Source organism: Galendromus occidentalis, unplaced genomic scaffold (genome assembly GCF_000255335.2).
Source record: "Galendromus occidentalis unplaced genomic scaffold, Mocc_1.1 scf7180000076951, whole genome shotgun sequence".
NCBI lineage: Eukaryota > Metazoa > Arthropoda > Arachnida > Mesostigmata > Phytoseiidae > Galendromus > Galendromus occidentalis.
Genome location: NW_003804940.1, coordinates 575,857 through 596,675, shown reverse-complemented (window position 1 = coordinate 596,675; position 20,819 = coordinate 575,857). Strand labels below are relative to the sequence as shown.

At 51.2% G+C, this 20,819-nt stretch overlaps 1 protein-coding gene across 1 annotated transcript; it reads left to right on the top strand.

The window, feature by feature from the left end:
• The first annotated feature begins 8,791 nt into the window (after window positions 1–8,791).
• Window positions 8,792–18,455, top strand: LOC100902924 (Rho GTPase-activating protein conundrum). Its single transcript, XM_029110664.1, has 8 exons — window positions 8,792–8,984; window positions 15,406–15,656; window positions 15,966–16,177; window positions 16,335–16,506; window positions 16,730–17,029; window positions 17,198–17,520; window positions 17,654–17,989; window positions 18,166–18,455. The coding sequence occupies exons 1-8, from the start codon at window positions 8,921–8,923 to the stop codon at window positions 18,305–18,307; spliced, it is 1,800 nt and encodes a 599-aa protein (XP_028966497.1). The 5' UTR covers window positions 8,792–8,920; the 3' UTR covers window positions 18,308–18,455.
• Window positions 18,456–20,819: the final 2,364 nt, after the last annotated feature.

Genomic DNA, 20,819 nt, shown 5'->3' with positions numbered 1-20,819 from the left:
CGAAGGTATTCAAATTTTAAACCGCGCCGCTCAGATGGACTCCGTGGAGGTCTTTCGCCCGTCTTGGAAGAAAAGCTTCTCTGCGTTCCGGATTCCGATGTACCTATATCATTCTTTCATCGGAGGATCACTGCCCTTCATCTGCCAGAATCACAGAGAGAATCCAAAGGATCCGACATTTCGAACTCGGATCCGAGCAGTGAAGCAGACGACTCGCTGGTTCGGAAAGTGCTGATGATTTCTGGTGATTATTGATGCATATCTCGGGGATCCATCATGAAATTTTCTTTCGAAAAGATTTATGCAAACTAATAGAGAACGGTCAAAATATCTATAAATCGACCGAGCTTCCACCACGCCCCAAGTTTTCGCGATTTCACCGTCAGACCTATTTTCCCCAAAGATACTTGAAAAACCCGCCGCCACCGCTGTAGTCGCCGCGGCCGTTGTAGCTCATGCGGCTTCTTCGGAACGGCTTGTCGAACGGCCCCTAGGACTTGCTCCACTCGTGCTGTGTTCGATATCGAAGGATCCCGGGCCCGATCGAGCTCTCGCATCGTGGATATGGATAAGTGTTGGACGAAGCATTGCTCGTGAAGCCTTCCCTAGGGAATCTCTCGCTAGAATATCACGGAGTTCAATCCCAAAAGAAGTGAGTCTGAACATTTGAATTTGCCGCTTGTTTAGGCCCTACAACTTCTTTCAGTTTTCCCTACTCTCCCTTCTTTCCCGCTATGGCCACCTGTGGCATGTCGCTTTCCTTCTTTCAAATGTCTTCGGAGTCTGACCGTGGACAAACGATAACGATAGCAGTAGTCAACGAAACCATTCTCGAGCACCGACGGTCGGTTTGCATCGGAAACTTGGAGAGATTTCCCAAAGATCCATGAGCTCTGCGTTAGACACCTGGAGCTTGGCGAAAGCCCCGCGTATTTTTCTGGCTCCTTCGCCTTCTAGCCCGACGCCGCATGTCCGGAATGCCACGAGCGTAGATGAAATGACCGAAAATGACCAGAGTATGGACGGAATTCATTCCGCGATAAGCTCCCGGAGAACATCGATATTCAAGCGACGCGTCATTCGAGAGAGCTTTCTGCATAACGAGTTCTCGATGTCGGAGCGGCCCTCCGATTGGATGGAGCATCTTTTCCTACTCGAGGTTCAACACATGCACTTTGACCTCCGAGCGGTTATTCCATCTGCTTCGGGAACTCCGTCAGCACCAATCATTGGTGTTGAAGACCATGACTCCTATGATATAATAGCACTCGAGGATGATTCGCTGAACGTGGAGCTCTCTCTTGCATCCGTGGCGTGACAGGGGAAGATCCGTCGCTTCATACGTCAGCTGTATCCTCGCAAGTTCGCGAGTGAAGAGGCATAGACATCGAGCTTGTTCTGGCGATCGAAGAAATTATGTTCGTCCTGATCCTTTCGCTTCCCCATGTTCTCGGCAGAGGCCTCCATTGGAATATCAGTTTAAAGACATTTTCGCTCGCTCGCTCTCTCTCCAGAATGTCCTCCAATGCCAGTCTGGCGGAGACATTCCTGGTTCGAAGAATTGTCACCACAGAAGGGCATCGGTCGCGAACCGGGCATCGGTTCCGCATTGCTGCTCCAGCGCCTCGCTTATTGCTAACGCTCAGCTGTGCTCGCAGGTTGATTCTCGAAAATCACGGTTCGCCCTGCACACAAAAAGACTGAAGCATCCCCGAAATATTCCAGCGAAGCAAGCATTCCAATTGCTTTTGGCGGTGTCTGTGGAATTTCGCTAAAAATTCAAGACACCCCACGCTGGAGAATTTTGACGTTGACCTTCAGCGCTCTTTCGTTCGTTCGTTGATACGTTCGTTAAATCTTTGGTTTTGCTGATAGGCTGGTTGGCTGGCTGGCTCGTTCTTTTCCTTCAGCTGCATGAGCTGATGGACAAACTGAGTGCTGATCATATTGCCGTCAATTTTTCTGCTCGCCACGTCAACGATTCGACCGCGGCTGCCGAAAAAAAAACACTCAGAAGCGAGTGCCCGTTGGTCAATTCTTCTGCTATTCTCTCACATCAGTTGCCCCGGCACTTCATTGCTTTCGATCTCGTCCCATCGACGCCACCGCTGCGCTCAAGAAATCTTTCTTACTGACTGGCTCCTACACGTCGATTCCGGATGAGAAGATTATGTTCTGCCCGCGGGAAATATTATGTTTTGCCCGCGGAGACGTTTATGTTTTATTTGCATCGCGCAGACAGATCCGATCTTGTGCTTCACTCATCTTTCTTCGTCAGTGACCCTGGTCTCCTTGAATTATTATTATTCTCCATCGATGCTGCGACGTGCGAAACGTCACTCACTCGAACGGGCGTGAAAATTCACTATATGATAAGAATGTCAAGCTCGAGTGTCGGAGCACTCTATCATGATGGAGCACCAGGATTCCCTTTTCGGAGCAAAGAGCGGATCACCAGATTCCGATTCGCCCGAGCTCGAGTTCCAGCCCATTACGCCGCGTAGCACGGAATTGTGCCGGAGGTATGAGGACATAGCAAATTCAGAATCCGAATGAAACGGTCAGGATCCGTCAGTGTGGTAATAAGAACTTTGCGGCAGGAGAAACACGGCGACCTTCTTGGCGAATCGGGGACGTTCCCAGGGGATATGTCGCCGAGAGAGCGGAAGTTTTCGACAATCTCCCCATCGACGCGTCGGCGACGTCGAGCCTCGGTGAAACTTCTCGATGCCGGTGTTGTATAACGGCGACGAAGCGCGTCGATCGGCCGCTCAAACGCAGCAAGAGTCAAATTAATGATGTTTATGGAGAGATATGCGCGAGACGACGAACGGTCCCGCAGTGTTCAGTGAGAACAGACATTCTGTAGGTCCGAGTGAGCTTCTCCGCGCGGCTCATGCCTGGAATTGCTCATCGCCTATGACGCTGACGTGAGCAACCACCGTTTTCCCGTGTAGTAACGGAGGGTAACGGCGTGGAACACTACCGGCTCAGGATTTACACCGGAGCTTGCCCCCACTTTCTCTCAGGAAGCCCTCTCGACATTCATTCGATGGGTTGGTAGATAGATGGATTATTCGACTCGACTCATTAGTGCTCATGCCGCTCAATTTGATTCCTGCCTGCCGGAGCAGCCGACTACATGATCGGATTAAACTTATTCACGTCAAGACCGGCTTCCGTCGCCATGGAATTCAACGGCTTGTCGGTTGCATGGTCGTTTCCAAAGTCTGCGATCTATATATGAAACTCGACCAGCCGACTCGGCCCCCAGAGAACCATAAAGCGCCTCATTCAGCCAGCTGGTTTTCTATTCATAGTTTAGTCGTTTCATTTCATAGGCTTATGGGTGGTCGGGTTCATCCATCGATTCCATGGGGAGTGTGTATTATTAGAATTGACGTCGCTTCCGCTCGATCCCGCTGCTTGTTGAGACGGCGACGACCACTACCAGTTGGTTAGATGCCATTTTTAGGTTGTGTGGCCGTCGTTGTGTCAAACACGTTCTCGCAGCCAGTGCCCGGGAGGGAATAGCGAGCCCATGCTGGGCCGCGAACAGTAACGGAACACGCGTCGCAAACCTCGGCTAGACGGGAGGAACGAGCAATTCGATCTGGAGCGGTGGCTCCAGAAATAGGACACGAGAACAGACGAGGATTAGAGGGCGCAGAGTCTGGTCTCACTGACTCAGACGGAGTAAGCTGGAAATCTGGTGCAATCATCCCGTCAGGCTGCCGAGGGACCGACGGAGTTTCGAAAGATCTAGCTCCTAAGCGTCCGCGGGGATTCTGAGTCTGGAGGTCTCTAAATCGTTTCGAGGGATGGCAATCCGCTCAGACGTTCGCTGGTTCTGTCGAATGAATGGAGAGTGGGAGGTCTCCTGAGACCGTTCCCTAGCTCCCAATTTGACCAGTTGTCTCGATACATCAGAACGATCGACGTAGCGCCTGGCATTCTGTCGCGTCTGCATACGGGTGCCGGTGGAGAAATATGGTTGCATTCCGTTCTTTGGTGTTTCGAAAGCTCCGCCCCGGGTTCTTGTTCTTCGCTGGCTTATGAGGTATTCGTGGGGGGATGCGGACAAGCCTTCAGGAAATGTCCGAACGCGGCGCTTCTGCTTAAGGGCATCCGTCCGCGATATTCGCACGGGTATTCGTTGCTAAATTCGAAGTTCCTAGGGATCATTCCGCAGGACAATCGATACCGCTCCTCTCAGAGAAACTCATCGATTGAATTTCGTCATTATTGTACATATGTTCCTAGAGAGGCAGTCGGGAATCCTGTCGCCGAGTGAGCGAACGGCTCGGAGAAGACTGTGTGACACGTCACGTGCCACAGCGTGCTCCTGTAGGAAAAGTCCTCGGAAGTTTCCATCGGTCAGGATCGACGCCCGTCCTCTGAGCCGTGTTTACGCCACTGTCTCCGACGTGTCCCGGAGAGTTCCCCAGCTCTTTCCTTGGAATAGAATCATCGACCGCTAAACGACATATTAGGTAAGCAAATTCTTGAGCTATTCTTGCCTCAGGGCGCGACGAGAGGAACCGCTTTGTTTTTGTGGAACGCCCAAGGACTCCTTCGGGAGACGGATTATCTGGAAGTTTTCCTCTAAGACGTCAGTCGAGTAATTGTTTGTCCTCGCCGGAGTATAAATCACTGTCTGCACTACCAATCTCGATGGCTAAAAAGGTTGGGCCCAAATCCGACTCTTACCTTCTTCAAAGAAACTGTTGTAAGCGTACAGAGGTCTTCCAATCGAATGGCTTGTCATTGGAGCCATTGTACTTTTGAGGAACAGATCGGGCGACAGGATATCCGAACTCTTCGAACAATGAGTCCGTATCGAATATTTCGGCAGACGTATTCAGGGCTGTGTTGTCACACCGAGTAGACAAGCGTGAACGCGTGATCATCCGTCGCGATGATGTCATGTCTGCCGTGACACTAAGCCACGGCTGGGCGCTTCCGACTCGATTCGGTTCGACCTACAGACTTTAGGACTCGTTTTTTTAGATCAAGGGTGAGAGATGTGTTCGCCGCCAAAGTGGAACAGTCACTGGAATCGCGCTCCGGCCGGAGCGTGCCTATGAATAGCGGAACCCTGTTACGGCCGACCTGAAAATCCTGAGGTTTTTCGCAGCTGTTGGGTGTGGATGTGCACCGCATATTCCGGCCAACGATAGTGATCCCGTTAGCGAACGCTTTACATTGAGCTCGATGTCGTTTATCTGAAGCCGGGGATGCTTCATTTTAGAATATCGAAAAACCCAAGAATCGCATAGAAGCCGCTGCGCTGACCGAAAGTCTTAGTTGCCTCGATCGAATCGGTGGGGACATGAGCGTTTTCTTTCAGGCGCAGGCGATACGAGAAGATCGTTCTCGAGTAGATTCCTTCAGTTCTTAGGAGTTCTTTGTTGCCCCTTTCGCCTTCGATACATCTCGCAGCGAATGTTCCGAAAGCAAACAAACTGGCTGGCTGTCCGTCTGTTCGTCGGACTGATTCGTACTGTCTCTGCGTTCATCTGAGTGAGCAATTCGGACGGGTACGCAGTATTTAACCATCGTAAATAACGACCTGCTGTGAGAACGAGGCATTTAAAGATTCCACTCACAAAGCCCCCTCGCTGCGAGACGTTTGCCCTCTGCGGGTCCTTGGTGAACGACGCAATGAGGGCCCGATGACAGCTTTACGCGAACTCATGGAGCTTGTATCGCTTGAGAGCCGCAAGCTTCCGCTCGAAAGCCTGAAGACTCTCGAGTCGTCCGGGGCGGGAATCCGGTAGATTTTTTCGTGATCCGATTCATGATTGATCAATTTCGTATCTTTGACCTTCCGGTGCAGCATTTTGAAGAAGTGCACGTGGGCTCCTCGTTCTTTCTGGATCGTTTTTCGGCTCTGTTTTCGCAGACTCACCGGCGTTGAGCCGCCTGACTGTGTTATTTTCTCGGTGAACGCTCTCGGTGCCGTAGGCGATTACGATCTTTTTGGTTCGGGCTTGGGCGTCGAGTGATTGCCGAAGTTCTTTGGATTGTTTTTCAATGGAGTATCTCCACTACGCCAGCCTCCTCATGACCACGGTTGGCTCATCGGTGCACGCATGATTCTGTGTGAACGTGGACTACTGCTCTTATGTGAGTCAAAAGCCAACGAAACGTCTTGAGCTTCCTTCCCATGATCGAGCATGCAAGTCACGCGAAGCGGCGACACAGGCCGAACACAGAAAGGAAAGTGAACACTCCACTCATGCCATCCGCGCGATTTCCCGGGGCAAGAACAACGACGACAACGGCGCGGCAAAGTGGTTTGAGCTTCGGAACGTTCAATGTACATCGCTATTGCCGCTGTACAACCCGTCCTATCTCACTTAGGGGCCCCGTAATACGTGTGCTTCTTCAATGCTCGCTCCTGGCCTCATCTGAGTGAGTAAGCGAGCGCTTCTCGGATCAACCTGTAGCCTGATCGAAAAACAGTCGATGAGGGTCCCCGGCCTCGTGTGATCGGAATCAGCAGAGGGCATAATCGGGAAACTCCCTGTCGCTTTCCGTCCCAGAGCGAAAGATCGGGGATTCCCAGAATTCTGAGTTTCTCAGAGAGAATCGCCTCCAGTCAGGAGCTCCATGTGTGATGTCGAGCCGCTCGTCAGGAATCCTGTCCACTCGTGAGGGGTTTGAAACGCCGTCGTAATCGGCAACTTCTCGCGGACGTTGCCTTTGTATTCGACCAAATTATCAGTTTCGACTGGCTCACCGCGATCGATAGCAGTGCATTATGAAACGTCGTTTCAAACAGTACCGGAGACAGTCGATGAATCGATTTGCATCCGCGATTTCGATTAGCGCTCGCCACCGATATGTGGTCGTGGAATCTTCATCTTTGAATGAATTATTGGAAGAAAAAATTCGATTTCTCTGAGACATTGATTTGACTGCTGTCTGTTCTTGCGCTGAACATCCCGTTCCGTCAGACAATGACGCGAACGACGCAGAAGGAGGAGCTCTGCGCAGTCCATTCAAGAGACTGTTCTTTCATGAAGGAAGAGCCAGTATCGGATCTTTTCGTCAGCTCCGCCAGTGCTGGGATAAAGACATACCGCCAAACATTTCAATTATCAATTTCCTCCGATGAATGACGCTCGCCGTAGAGCGACCATTGTGGCAGAGTAGGAGACCGTTCACACGATACAATGTTACGCCGCGATGCCTGCCCTTCACCTCTGGCCCTGGAGGGGGAGGCATCGGCAAAATCATCTCTTCTTCCCATATTGTTCATCAGGCCTATTCATTTGCGAGTATTTTCTGTCTCCCTAGAAAAATGAGAATTCCAAAACGAAAAAGTGAAGGGAAAATGCAAGGGACACGAGGGTGAGAGCGAACGACATGAGGCTGACCACCACCACGCACCACGAGTGGTGAGGGCTTCGGAAAGGGAGGGTGCCGAGCCAGCCTCGACTGCCGGCCAAAATCAAATGGTCCCCTGAAATAAACTCGGCTTTGGAACTAAGTGGTCGTGGAAGTGCTTGGGACGCGCGCGAGTGCTGTAGAACTTGAGCTCGAGCAACGTCTCTCGACGGAAGCAGCGACGCTCCGTGATTTTATGTACTCCTTTACCTCGTCCGCATAAAGAGTCGTCCGCCTAGAGAGTCGTCCGCAACGATGCTAGACTCAGCGAGCATTGGAGTTCCCGTCCTTTGATAACAGCAGTGTCGAGACTTTTCGTGACATGTACGGATCAAAATCGCGATCGTTCGTGTCGAACGGATTCTCGACTAAATCAAACAGCAGCAGGTAAATTAGATTGTCTGTTACGTGAGGATATCTGCGGTAGTAATGATCGGCGTAATTAATGTTCTGTGACTTCGGTTTGGCTGCGACTTTGACCAATATGCTTCATACCCTTCGCAGAACTAGAATCCGAATGGTAGATGGAGGAAACGTTCTAAATGCGGACCAATTGCGTAGACTCGTTGATGCCCTGACTACGGGGAGGGAGTAGCTTTTAATTCTATAAAGTTGGGGACCTCATGGAGTCCCTCAGCTTTGCTGTGCATCGATACCCCATGCGTTTCTCCATGCGTTATCATTCATGAAGAGATCGGCGCGGGAACATAGAACGTTGAATCACAATCCCTGTGTTGTAGAGTGGTCCCGCTTTTTGATCCTTTAGTCTCGTGCGTGCCTCGCTGCGTGTTTTTCTGTGTGTGCATCATCAGCAATGACATTCGGAACGAAAATTCCCGGAAATATGGTACAGATCTGAAACGTGATCCCTCCGCCGAAGACTCGTTTTTGTGAATTGTGACCGACAACACAAAAAAAAGAAACGAGAAAGACAAAATGCGCGACAACGTGACTTTCATTTTCATCTCCGTAATCAGAATGAGTCTTCCGTCCTACGGCGCGACGCCTGAAGCGAGCTCCGGCCACCGATCGGTATGCAATGGAGCTACCGGGGACGGTGATTCTGCGCTCGCGGTTCTTTGTCACCCGCTCATTCAGATCCCGGAGTCCAACTGTATTGTTCATCGGCCGGAGTTTGTTTTCGGCCGAGTAAGACTTTTCCCGCCCGCGTTCGACTGAAATAGATACCTAGTTACTTATTCACGGAGTCGTTTCGCCCGAGCGTGGGCGACAGGTCTCAAGTTCTGTCTGTGGGTTGTCAACGACATGAGTCCCAGCAGTGGAGTCTGCAGCTTGGATTATGGAGGCCACGGAAAGGGATCTCTCTCCACAAACACAGGTATAGACAATCGGGAGGGCTTGCCACTTGCCAGTAGGTGGGCGCACTTTCACACACGCAGACAGGCTAGGGCATCACCACCGGGATTTTGACTATCGCAAACATTTTACGTTGACGTGCTTTGGAACTCTTTGTGATTGTTTCAACTGGGCCGCTATCTCCGAGACGTTTAGCGTGTTGTGAACCATGCCCGACAACTTCAATATCGTAAAGCACACAGCGCTACTGCGAGCTTCGATGAAAAATTGCGGTGAGTCCCCTGAATGGAACGCTGGCGATTCGGGTATCGGATTTTTCCCCGGGGAAGTTCCACAAATTTTCTGAGGTATCTCCTCGTCTCGGAGTCCGATTCAATAGCTTCCAAGGCGAAGGAAAGGAGCGCCGAGTAGCTTTGTTGGGCTTTCCCGCGTCTCTCGCGTATCGGTGTTTTGTCCAATCCTAGGATGAGCTAGATAATCTATTGATCACTTGCCGTATTGGCCGGCTTCATCTAATACCTGCATATCGCTCTCTTGAAATCGATTAATGCGCGCCCACCCCACCCTTATCTCGATTCGCAGTCGCTGAGACATCGAGACAATCAGGTGGACGCACCAGCGTTGATTTCTATTCTCGTCGAACGTTAGCACGACGTCAACGACATGCTTTGAACTCGAAGGAATTTCTGCGTCAGATGAATCCGCGTAAAACTTAATAAATCCGCGCGCATCCTTCCCCCTTTGATCAAGCAAGACAAAACTCTCGCCGCCTCGCTCTGCTTGAAGTTTGGACGCAAACGATTTATGGCTGGCCGCATATAAGTAAAGTGCGGTGTTTGCCTTCAATGCTGAAGCAATGAATCTATTTCTGTTGGTTTAGGAGATCACTGAAAGCTCTCGGGGATTCCGCTACGAACAACATTCTTGCCAACGTCGTGTTTGGTCGGAGTTTGCTATCGGGGGACTATGTTTGATTTGTCGGGGGATTTTCTCCAGACGACCGGCGTCCTCGGCGCAGCGGTGTGTGCTCAATTCTGTTGGCCAACATGGGATGTTCATACGAGATATTAGGTTGGACGGCCTCGCGGACGGTCAAGGTTCAAGGTTGCGTGAACGAGTCCTGTCGGAGGAGCTCCTGGGCGATAGGTCTGGGTGAATCTGCTCTTTGAAAGACCATAGGGAAGCTATATTTAGTTAACCTTTATGGGACCGATTCGCCCGTCCGCACGTTGACGGGAGGCTGGTTTACGCTGCCTTACCACCGTAGCAGAACGAGGATTAGCGGAGGGGAGAAAATGTATCTTGTTTCCGGGGTCGCCGACGTCCCTCGGACGATCTGCGCGAGATGGGCGTATAGGTGATCGATCGCGTGACCGAATCGGGGGCGGGCTCTGAGGAGCCCATCGACTGAGTCGTCACTCGATTCGGCTACGCATCCCGAGGAATTCAGGCCCGAACTCAGCCTCGTCTGTAGCGGCGAGAGAGTGATCTCTTCGGTGCGTGTCGCTCATCATTGGAATACCTAATTCTGGAGTATGTAATTTCCCAGTTACGTCAGTTTACAACATTCTACGACAGTCCGACGTCTTGTCGACGCGGATCGTTCGCCGGCGATTTCTGTTGATTACTTGCTCCTTGTCAAAGAAGACGTCAGAACGAACCAACAACAAAGAATAAAGAAGCGACATCGCAACAATTAAAAACGAGCTTCTGGCTCTTCTCGGCACGATGGCTCCGTCCGCGCGTCCCTCTTTTGCCCGCCTTTCAAGGTTTCAATCCGATCATGAGAGGAGAGCATTTCTTTCGTGAGCACGCCTCTCGTGACGACGGACTGTCCGTCGGAGGCGGTTTCTGTGCTTTGCTTGCATGTCTCGCCAGGTGCCATCCGTTCCTTTGTCGCCTGGCGCCTTGATTTCTGATCACGGATCGGGCGAAGGCGTTGTCGTTCGCGCGTACCCATTCGTTCATTGATCTGCAATGAAGCACGACGGCCCTCGGCATAATAATTATCATCTGACGATGTCGTCGACTTCGGTCCGCGTAACTTCTTGCGATCTTCAATTTAGGCTCGTACGAGCGCTCGCACACTTTCGCTGAATGGTGTCCGACCGACTGCTCGCGGATATCTTCGTTCATTGATGGTCGTAGTCGTCGTGATGATGCAATGAACAAAATAGCGAATGGGGCTTGCGCCCTCCCCGCACACTGCAGCTGTTGCTTTTGGCGTCAATGCTTTGCTTTCGTGTGCTTCCATCGTCTCTGTTTGTGTCGATCGCCCGGGGGTTAAGACTTTCGTTCGAGGATCAGTTTCGGGTCAGCGCTGCTTCTCCTTGTGCTTACTACGCCGACAACGGTGAAGAGGTGACTTTGATTGAGTAATGGTCAAAACGTGTGTAGCGAGAAAAAGAAAAATAAACCGACGACGCAGCACACAATAACATTATTGCCGCATGATTTTGAGGAATATGTCTCCTTTTCTCTTCTTTCCTGGGCTTGAGATCACCGAACGGTTCCAAGCCACGCAACGATTTCTCCGCTTAAGCCGATTTGCCTCGCTCACCAGCCCGGCGTCTCTTCCGACGAGGAAAGGCTTCAGAAGCGACAGGATACCGATTCCTCTCCGAATGCAAAAGCGTCAACACGGAAATCGGGCTCGTGATGGATCATTGACAAATTTGTTGCGGGAGAACGTTCCAATGCAAATCCGTCCGTTAATTAAGTGAGACGTGGGCGACGGCTGTGCAGCCACCGACGCTTCGGAGTCGGTGAGGGCGAGGTCCAACCTCACGAATTCACTTTTGTTGCAAAACGAGTAGTGATTTCTTTTTGTCTATCGGATCACCGCGGAGGTATACATAGAGTAGGCGGTTCCCGGAGCAGCTGAGAAGTTTCGATCGAAACCGCCTTGAAAAAAACTCGAGCTGTGGTCAAGGGTGAACTCGGGTGGAACCAGTCTTCATGGTGAGAAGGCGTCTCAAGAATAGCACCAGTGTCATGTTCGTGGAAACATTCGTCATTGTATCGGTTCGGAGACATTTCGAAACCTGCAATTTTGTTTTTCTATCTTGGCTCGTATATGAATTTGTCGTCGGAAGGGGATTCACAGGCTCCCCACATGGGAAGATGTAAGAGAACTGACTGGATTATTGGTGAGATACTTGGGAATCGAACTTTTCTCATACACACGTTATTGCAAGCCACTCTGCTCTCTGAATTGATGAGCCATTCCTCGATGCGACTCAAATTCATTTGCTCCTCCGTCCCGTGGAGAACCGCAAGTTTGGAGGGGGAACTTTCGAAAAATTCTATACATTCTGCTCAGAAATCCTCCTGACCAGAGAAATCGCATGACCACACCATGATGTCTTGAGGAATTCAAGCTTGGGCTTCTCAGGGGCTCACTCATGCCCACAAAGCAGACAGATAGACCCACTAACACGAATAACTAAGGCTCTGAAGTTGGACCGAAGAACAGCTGATGATGCTTGTTCGGCTGGCGTGCTGGCTGGCTGCCTGCCTGAGTGGCCGACTGACTCACTGACTGACTGGAGAGGCCCGCGCGTCAATCCGTCTTGATTAGTTACTTTCTCACTTAAGCTCACTCCTAAACGTCGTTATCAAGCTGCGATGTCGAAAGGACGTGTGTCCCCGACTCGGGATATCTCGCTTATGGATCTACAAGCGGTACATATGTATATACGATTTTCGCCCGTCGTCGATGGCGACCTTTCGCATGGGGGTCCGGGAGGTGCCGCAATTGGCGACCAGATTTTCTCCTCGGGGTACCTGAAGCAACGAGCAGCGACTACTGTCTTGGACCGCTGCGTTTATTGGCTTTGACTTCGATTATTACGAGTCGTCCGCTGTCCGTTGCTCGCGCTCACTTCGTCCGCTGCCAGCTCTTCTGGTTGATACTGACGCCGGACCGTTCCGTAGCCGAGGGACATTTGTCAAGGCTCAAAAAATAGCGGCGTAGTTTACCTCAGCTCGGGGATAGTTTGCGCTAGATACGGTTTCGAGCAGTCGCTTTAGTTTTTCCACTCTCGACTTCTGGTCTTATTATTGCGCCGTTGATGCCAGAGCCGGCTGCTACTATCCGCATTAAATAGTGTTGTTTTCCTCCTTTTTCCCGGTTATTTTTTCCCGGAGTCGGATCCCTCCTTCATACAGTCACTGGTTCTGAGATGGCTCTCGCTGCGGCTTCCGCCGCTTCTACCGCTGCCGCAATCATAGCCTGGCGGCACTTTCGCATTTCGGTCTGGTCAGCACAATTTGATGTTTTCGCTCTAATGGCAACAGATTCGCTCTTCTAAACACCACCGTGCGCGAGCAGCGGCATTCGCTGCCTTTGCAGTCATTGAGCGCTAGTTAACCTCAGTCGGCAGATTACTTCGCAACGAGCAATCTGTTTTCCCTTTGTCGAACGGATTCGTCGTCTTTTCTCCGCTTTTTTTCCGTGCTGCTGCACTCACATTAGCAAATGCAGACATTCATTCGAGCGCAATCACCACTGACAAATGGGTGGACCAGGCCCCGTGCAGATCTCCGCTTAACTCCGACGACCTGTGACTTTTCTTTTCATCGAAAATTTTCTTTTGCACTTGAGAAGCGATGCCAAGGTCAGGCAACATCGAGTCAAGTGGTGGAATTTTTCACTTGAGTGGAGCTCCTTTGAATAAGCTGTTCCCATACATCGCTTCGACGAGTATTCTGAATTCAGTTTCATTCGAGCTTCAGGGAACAGCCCCTATTTCCAAAAGTCCCCGCTGGAGGCGAGGAAACAGCGATGCAGAGGCGAAGAGCGTTCGCTGAGACGAGCGGCCCCCACGGAGTAGGAGCGTCAAAAAAGGAGGGGTGAATCCTGAAATTGAAGAATGCCCTTCGATTCCGTCTCGGCAGTCTACCTCATTTGCCGGATGTTTGAGGATTCGGTCACCTTCCGAAGAGCCTTCGGGGAGCGCTGTGCGAGAGCGAGGGATCGCGTATCGCTTGTTTCTTCCCAAACTGGAACTCCGGGCGCTTTTCCAATGGGTTAGATTTATCCATTGGTCCTGAGAATTTTCGCATGAGGAGTGATGGCCTCCGACGCCGTGACCGTAATTCAATGCTTTCGTATGTTGAGCCGTACCCGAGCGTGAACAGTGCTCAAGAAGCGAAAACTCCAGCGAGATCGCTGCTTCCCGACCATTTCCGTATGAGTCGATTGTTTCCACAAAACCATTCGGGATTTACCGCCTGTGAACCATTGTGTTCTCGAAGCTTGGCCTGTAATCTCGCGAAAGTCGATCGATGTCAATTGGAGCGCCGTAATGGAGATGGTTGGGCATTTTTCGTCCCGAAGTTCACGATCCAGGGGCCGCGGCGGATTTGCATCCGTTACATTTTTTCATACAAATTCACGAAGGAGTCCCAATAGCAGTCGAACTTGGTCGACAGCTCCGAATGACGACCACAACGCTACCCCACTTCCGATCAAGCGGTCAAGGCGGAGCGAGATTTGTCGCTTCTTGAGTTGAGCGACAGATCCGATGTAAGATGTGAGCCTTGTTCTCTCGATTAGGATTAGGGCCAGATTTCTCCGGAGGATTTGTCAAAGTGAAAGACAAGCAGTTCTCTGTGTCAGTGGCTGAAAGCTCGGGCCGAGTGAAATGTTCCTTCAGCTAATGCCTCGACAGAGGGATGATCCCCACAGTTCGATCCGGCTGCCACAAATTCGACTGACAATATCGTGCGAACTCGGGACAGTCGCTAGCTTCGTGGAGTTTCGACGTCCGATAGTCAATCAGAAATTATGCGATTCCTAATCGGGAGTTAGACTACAAACAGTCGCAGAGAGTCTTCTGGGCTCTCGGATTCCGCATGATACTCTCGGAGAGAATAATCGATGGACGTAGCGAGCGAGCGCCGGATACGCCATTAGGGGCTCGATCATCCGACACGGAATCGTTCGAGTGTGGCTTGCATAGTTGACTCTCTGCCTATCATTGAACAAGGGCTCCAATAAGACTCTTTCGTAACAGGTAGGAAGCGTCAACTTGACTCTTCTGGCTCATGTTTCTGCCCGCGACTCTATTTTCGCTGAGGCGAATCGAAGCCGTCGCTCTCACGACCGCGTCATATCCCGCGGCCCGCGAGAGGAGGTCTCGAATTGTTCGAAGCACGTCGCGTGAGTGCGGATGCGCACGGAAGCAAAACAACGGGAGAAGAAATCAGGAATTGATTCGCAATTTCTTTTCATCGACGAGTTCTCTCAAATCGACTCATTTGAGCGATGATTATCCACTCAAGAATATTCCCGATATTTTCTCGGCTCCCCGCTTATCTGCTGCTCGTCGCTCTTACCCCGGAAGCTCACTCCTGTGTTCTCATTGATACTGAGCGCCTCTTGGGCCTTAGAAGCCAGGAGTCGTCAGCGGAGAGCTCGACTTTCATCGACTCACAATGAGAGCAGGCAACTCCTTTATATCAGTCGATCCTCTCGATCAATGTAATCCGAACAAAATGACTCCCGGATTAGGCAGCGCCATATGGGTCCTCAGAAGAGTGTTGTGCCCCCGTTTGATTCGGAGTTACAAACTGCGGCACGGTGAGATCTCAGTCAGCGAAAACCCAGAGGCGTTCGAAGACGTCCGGATGCGGAACAGAAAACAATACTCTTGTGGAACTGGCGAACTGACGGCTTGTGTTTTTCAGCTTCCAGTGTTTGGTGGACGACTGTGGATGGTGCTGAAGGAAACGAGCTAAACCGCAAGCGATTTCTCACAGCCATGAGTCAACTGCACGCGAACCTCCTGAAATTGCTTCTCACAAAGAAGCACTTGAAGATTTCAGCTCTCAAAGCTCGCAAGTTGCGCGATTCTCTGAAGAAACTCCACGAGGACGCTGCTGGCCGAGGTCAGGAGAGCCAGTCGTACTTCGGAGTACCTCTGCATCTCCAACAACAGGTACTGTATTCTTCTTTCGCTGCCATCTATGTATTATTGGGAGAATATTCTCCGAGGTGACATTGTGAGCGATCCGATGTGTCGACCGTATTAATGGAGGTAAATTCGGCGAAATTATCACTCCATTGATATATTCGGATCGAGAATCGAGACGACGCGACGGTCCTCAGGCAGTGTGCGCGGACCGTTCAATCTGCTTCTCTATTGGAGCTGTGTAGGAGCTTGAAATTCAACGCGGAAGTTGGGGGGGGGGGGTTTACCGTAGTTGGAGAGAGACTCCAATCATATTGACCTGTATCGATTTTCCAGGCGACTTCGTCGCTCACGTCGAATCCGGTTCCTCACATTCTGGAAGCTATCACCTCGCATCTCTTGAGTCAAGCTTCGCATGAGGGCATTCTGCGCAAGAGCGGCAACGAAAGACGTGCGAATGCGTTGAAGGATGTCATGGAGCAGAACAATGCCGAAATCCCCTCAGATTTTGAATGCTCGATACACGACGTGGGATGCATCCTCAAACGGTTCGTAGTTCTCACTTTAGAGCGCAAACTCGACAAGAGAGTCGGTCTCTCGAGAAGCATAGGGATTTTCCAGAAAAAAACGAATGAAATGTTGATGGATCAACACAACAAAGGTTGTCCGAAGTGAGGGCAAGGCGTGAAATGTTCTCAATCGCAGGTGGCTCAGAGCGCTCCCAGAACCCGTTATACCCAGTATTCTCCATGAGGTCTTCGTGAAATGCGTCGAGTTAGAGTCACATCATCATCGTACGCAGAGTCTCCTCATGGCCTGCTTACTACTGCCCACTTTCCATTTGAATACTCTCAAACATGTGGCAATATTCCTCCAAGTAAGTTCGCTCTCGGGGTAAAGAATCCGTCGAACGAAAGAGATTATTCGCCTGGCATTTGGACGATTTTCGAGAAAATGTGGATGATGAGTCCTCTTCTGTGCTCAAGAATTGTTTAAGTAATTTTGAAAGCCGAGGAACTCGATGAGAGTGTTCCGTCTGAATCATCGGAAGATGTGTCTGGGGAAGATGTTTATATAAACTTTAAATTTCGTTCATCCAGGAAATCTCCAAACAAGAGACGAGGAACAAGATGTCGAGCGCGAATCTCGCCAAGATACTAGCACCATCTTTGATGCCCTGCGCTGTGAAGGTCGAGACGAACCCGGAGGTGGCCAAAAAATTCAGCGATATGTCAACCGTCGCAGTTCAGGTGCTCATCGATCATGCTCAGCTGATCGCAAGTCTACCTCCGGAATTGGAACCCTTGAAAGACTCGTATAAGATCCTCTCCGACGATGAGCTCAGCGATCACGGAGAACCGCTGGTGAAACGGAAATTATTTACCTTCCTTAAACCCAAGGTGAATATTGTCTTCCGCGAGGAGAACAGGCAGCGGTGCATACCGAGACTCAGTGAAAATACGCGACCCGGCTCACATTCTAAACGATCCGAGAAGTTCTCTCCGACAGCACGATTGTCTCGGGGCCTTAGAGCTTCAAACAGTCATTTCGTTATTTTTTCATTCCAGCATGGTAATCACAAAACTATTGTGCGCTCTTCGGGATCCGGAAGGGGCTCACGGAAAGCGAGCTCGACGAATGCAGTTTCGAAAATTGTGAAGAGACCCACTCCCCCACGGATAGAGCCTGACGAGTCCTTACAAGAGCCCGCCGAGGTCAAACCTGACGTCAGAGTCACTCGCAGTGCCTCTAAAAAGCGCCAGCTCAGTGCCGAGACTGTGGGTCGCATCCGCGAGCGACGGGCTCTGAGAGCGATCCAGAACACCCGCAGCCAGCCGAGCATCAGATCCTTGCCAGTAGTATCTGGCGGTCGGAGAAAATCAGTTCGACGGTCAGTATGCCGTGCTGCCCGCCGGATCCATGTCTAACAGTCGGATATGAATGTCGGGAACTCCGAAGCGTCATCTGCCCCTCAGATTCTGTCGTTCCATAAAAAAAAGCTTATGGTGCTTATTTTTTTGCAGAGCTGCAACTACTTGTCGCGCTGAGAAATCGGCGGGATCGCCTGCCCCACAAAGATTCCAGTCAACGAAGAGGCCCGACACCCTCAAACTCAGCGAGAACGATCCGCTCCGAAAGCCTGTATGCGATGACAATAAGGTCGAGCTCCGCAGACCTGCAACAACAACTATCTCGGCGGTCTCGAACTCAAGGGATTCCGTTTCACCCTCTGTTGATAAGGAAACTGCGCGCAAGAGTTTCTTGGCTGCAATGCTAGGTTCGCAGGACTCCCAAGTCGAAGCTAATCTCTCTGAGGAAGTGGAGAACCATTACAGGAAAACTGAGTGTATCCCTAGCGGGTGAGTTCTCTCGTGCTCATATAAGGATATCGGACGCCCTATCCCGAGTCTCGTTTACTCGCACATTGTCATTCGCTACGGAGTGGGGTTATCGCTTTGGAATGGGATTTCCTGAGTTCATGTTTTCGGTGGGTGAATCCGTGCGGGAATTTAAGAGTTCGTTCTTCGACTTTCAGAATCGATCAAGTCGACAGCATAGAGCCAGGTCTGGATCGTCACGGAGCGCTGAGGAAACCGCTGATGCCTTCGAATCGTCGGGCACCCCGAAGAGAGACCCCTGTGTCGAAAGTCACGGCCACAATAACTGTACAGCTGTGAGGCGCTGGTTGTAGGTAGTCATATTCTCATTCCAAGGAGCGCTTCCCCAAGTGCCCAGGATGCAGAGAGCGCCGTGGATTACGCTGTCGCTGGATCACTGTTTCACCGATTTCAATCTACGGCACGTGAAGGTGCTCCACAAAGGGAAAGATCTCCAGCTTAAGTTTCGTAGAGCGTGTAAAACCGCGCCGTGAATATATATGATTGTATATTGTGGAGTCTGCGGACTACCGGAGGTGTACATACTGTGCCGTAAATAAATTAAAACCGTTGTTCAATAACTTTTCTGAAATCGGTATAATGATGTTCCGGATGGACGGTGTCGAACGATTCTCCCAATTATTGTACAATTAGGTTCCTCCGTTCCCCGGAGCGAACTCGCGCGTCAGATGCACAGTTGTCGACTCCTCCCGCGGCAGAGTTTTTCCTATCCTCATTCGAGAGGCCATGCAGATCGAACTCTGCGGTTCATGACCTGCTTGGTGTCATTCGATCCCGCAATGAATTCCTCACGGGATGACTAAACTGGAGTCTTGACCCTCAATCATTCTCTCCCGGATAGAACCTCGAGTGTATGATGGACGGTATTGTAGAACTCCACTCCGTCACGGAAATTCCCGGAATGAAGTGAACCCTTTCCGCGTCATAGGAACGACGAAGTCGATGTAGCGACACCGATCGAGGAAGCCGATCGAAACCTGGCATGGAACGCGAGCCGCTCTTATCCCGAGCGTTTCGCGAAAGCGTCTTCCGTAGACCTATCGAGGCGCTCAGCCGATTCGGGTTGCGAGGGGGCGGACCGTCAAATTCCGCTCCCATCAAGCTTTTTGCATGTGCCGGCGTCGTCCTTTTCGGAGCAATTTACTTCGCTGCCGATACTCCTGCTCACCCGGAAGCCGTAGCCGTAGACGTCACCCGAGGTGGTGCAGTTCGGGAACGGCCCCCGCAGGCTCAAAACAGAAACCCAGCTTTCCATTTTGAGAGACGCAGCGGACATAGGGTTCGAGTCCTCTTTGACCGATTACTGGCAGAATGTGGTAAACCAACGATCTTCAAGTGTCGAATCGAAGATGAGGATGAGGAGTTATATCTGCCTCAGATCGACAAGATAGTGAGAGAATGTCTCGAACGTTTTACCGTGGTGATTGATCCAGGACGAAGGTTCACCTTGACGCTGAGCTTCGTCAGGAGTATACGGTCGATAAGCGACAAAATAGACGAGAAAAATATCGCTGTAGGTGAAGGCGGGCTCCTGCACAAGGCGCCCGCAGGGGACAGGCACACCAAGCTGCGGACCACAGATGGTAACTGGCATGAAATCACGAACATCGAAGTCGACGCTTGGGAAGTGGCTGCGAAGGTCAAAGATTCTGGGCTCATCATCACCTTCCCGAACTCACCCGGTCCCATTCGTTTGACTCGTGAGGAGATTGACGGGTTCCTTGCAGACGTATTCCGCGACGAGGAGATCAAGGTCGTTAACCCTCAGACCCAGTCCATGAAGTATCTGGATGCGAATACGCTGGAAACGCTCTATACCTGGGACTCTCGACAAAGAATAGAATTGGAAGGAGATTGGCTCTCGGTGGACCCGTTCCTGATCGAGTTCCTGCTACAGAGAATCCGCCCGTTCGCGAATCAACAGCCTCGAACGACTCCAGATTGGCTTCGCGCGTACGATTCTCGCGTCGGGAATCAACCCTACTACAACACGAATCGGGACGGACTGTACTTGGTGTCACCGCATATGGAGGCGTCCGAGGAGAGCAGGTGAGTAGTCGGACGTTGGCGTACACGACCAGTCGTCGAGATGCTCATCGAGGAAGAGCGGAAGCGTGCTAGGGGTCAGGTCGATACTATCGAGCACACGGGGAGGAGAATCCTTGCTCACAATCAGGATTGTTCCGAGGAATCGCCTCCGATCAATTCATCACACGGGACCCTCACTGGCCTACTGCCTGAATCTTTCCGATATTTGGATCCGGCATGCTCGGGCCGCGGAGGGGAACCACGGACGTGTCGAGAACTCCTGGCGGAGATGCCAGTTTGCTTCCCGAGAGAAGAGATTTCACTGGCATCGTCACGTGTCCACCTCCCGGATACTCTCCGGTGAAAGAAGTTTCCTTCGGGAACAGCGAGAAGACGGCAGCGAGACTAATGCTCGAGCGACTGATGAGACTATAGAAGTGCCTAATGAGAATCCGGAAAATATTCAACGCCTAGAATGTTCCACAGGCCGCTGTTCGTCATGACTTACGACTATCTCCCGGGATATTGCCATGAGTGGCGGCGTTCGCCCCTAGAAGTCAAGAATTTCAGGTGACGGAATGAAGAGAATCGGAAAAGCCTCGATTCCGCCCACATCGAGTTAGCCCTATTTGTCGAGTGTTGGCTTGAGGTCTCTTGGGCTCTGAGACAATGTACAGATTTCAGCTTCTCTGTGAGCACACTCGGTGCATACGAGGACGAAGTAGACGAGACACAACCGCCTCATGCAGACTTGCTCCTGAAC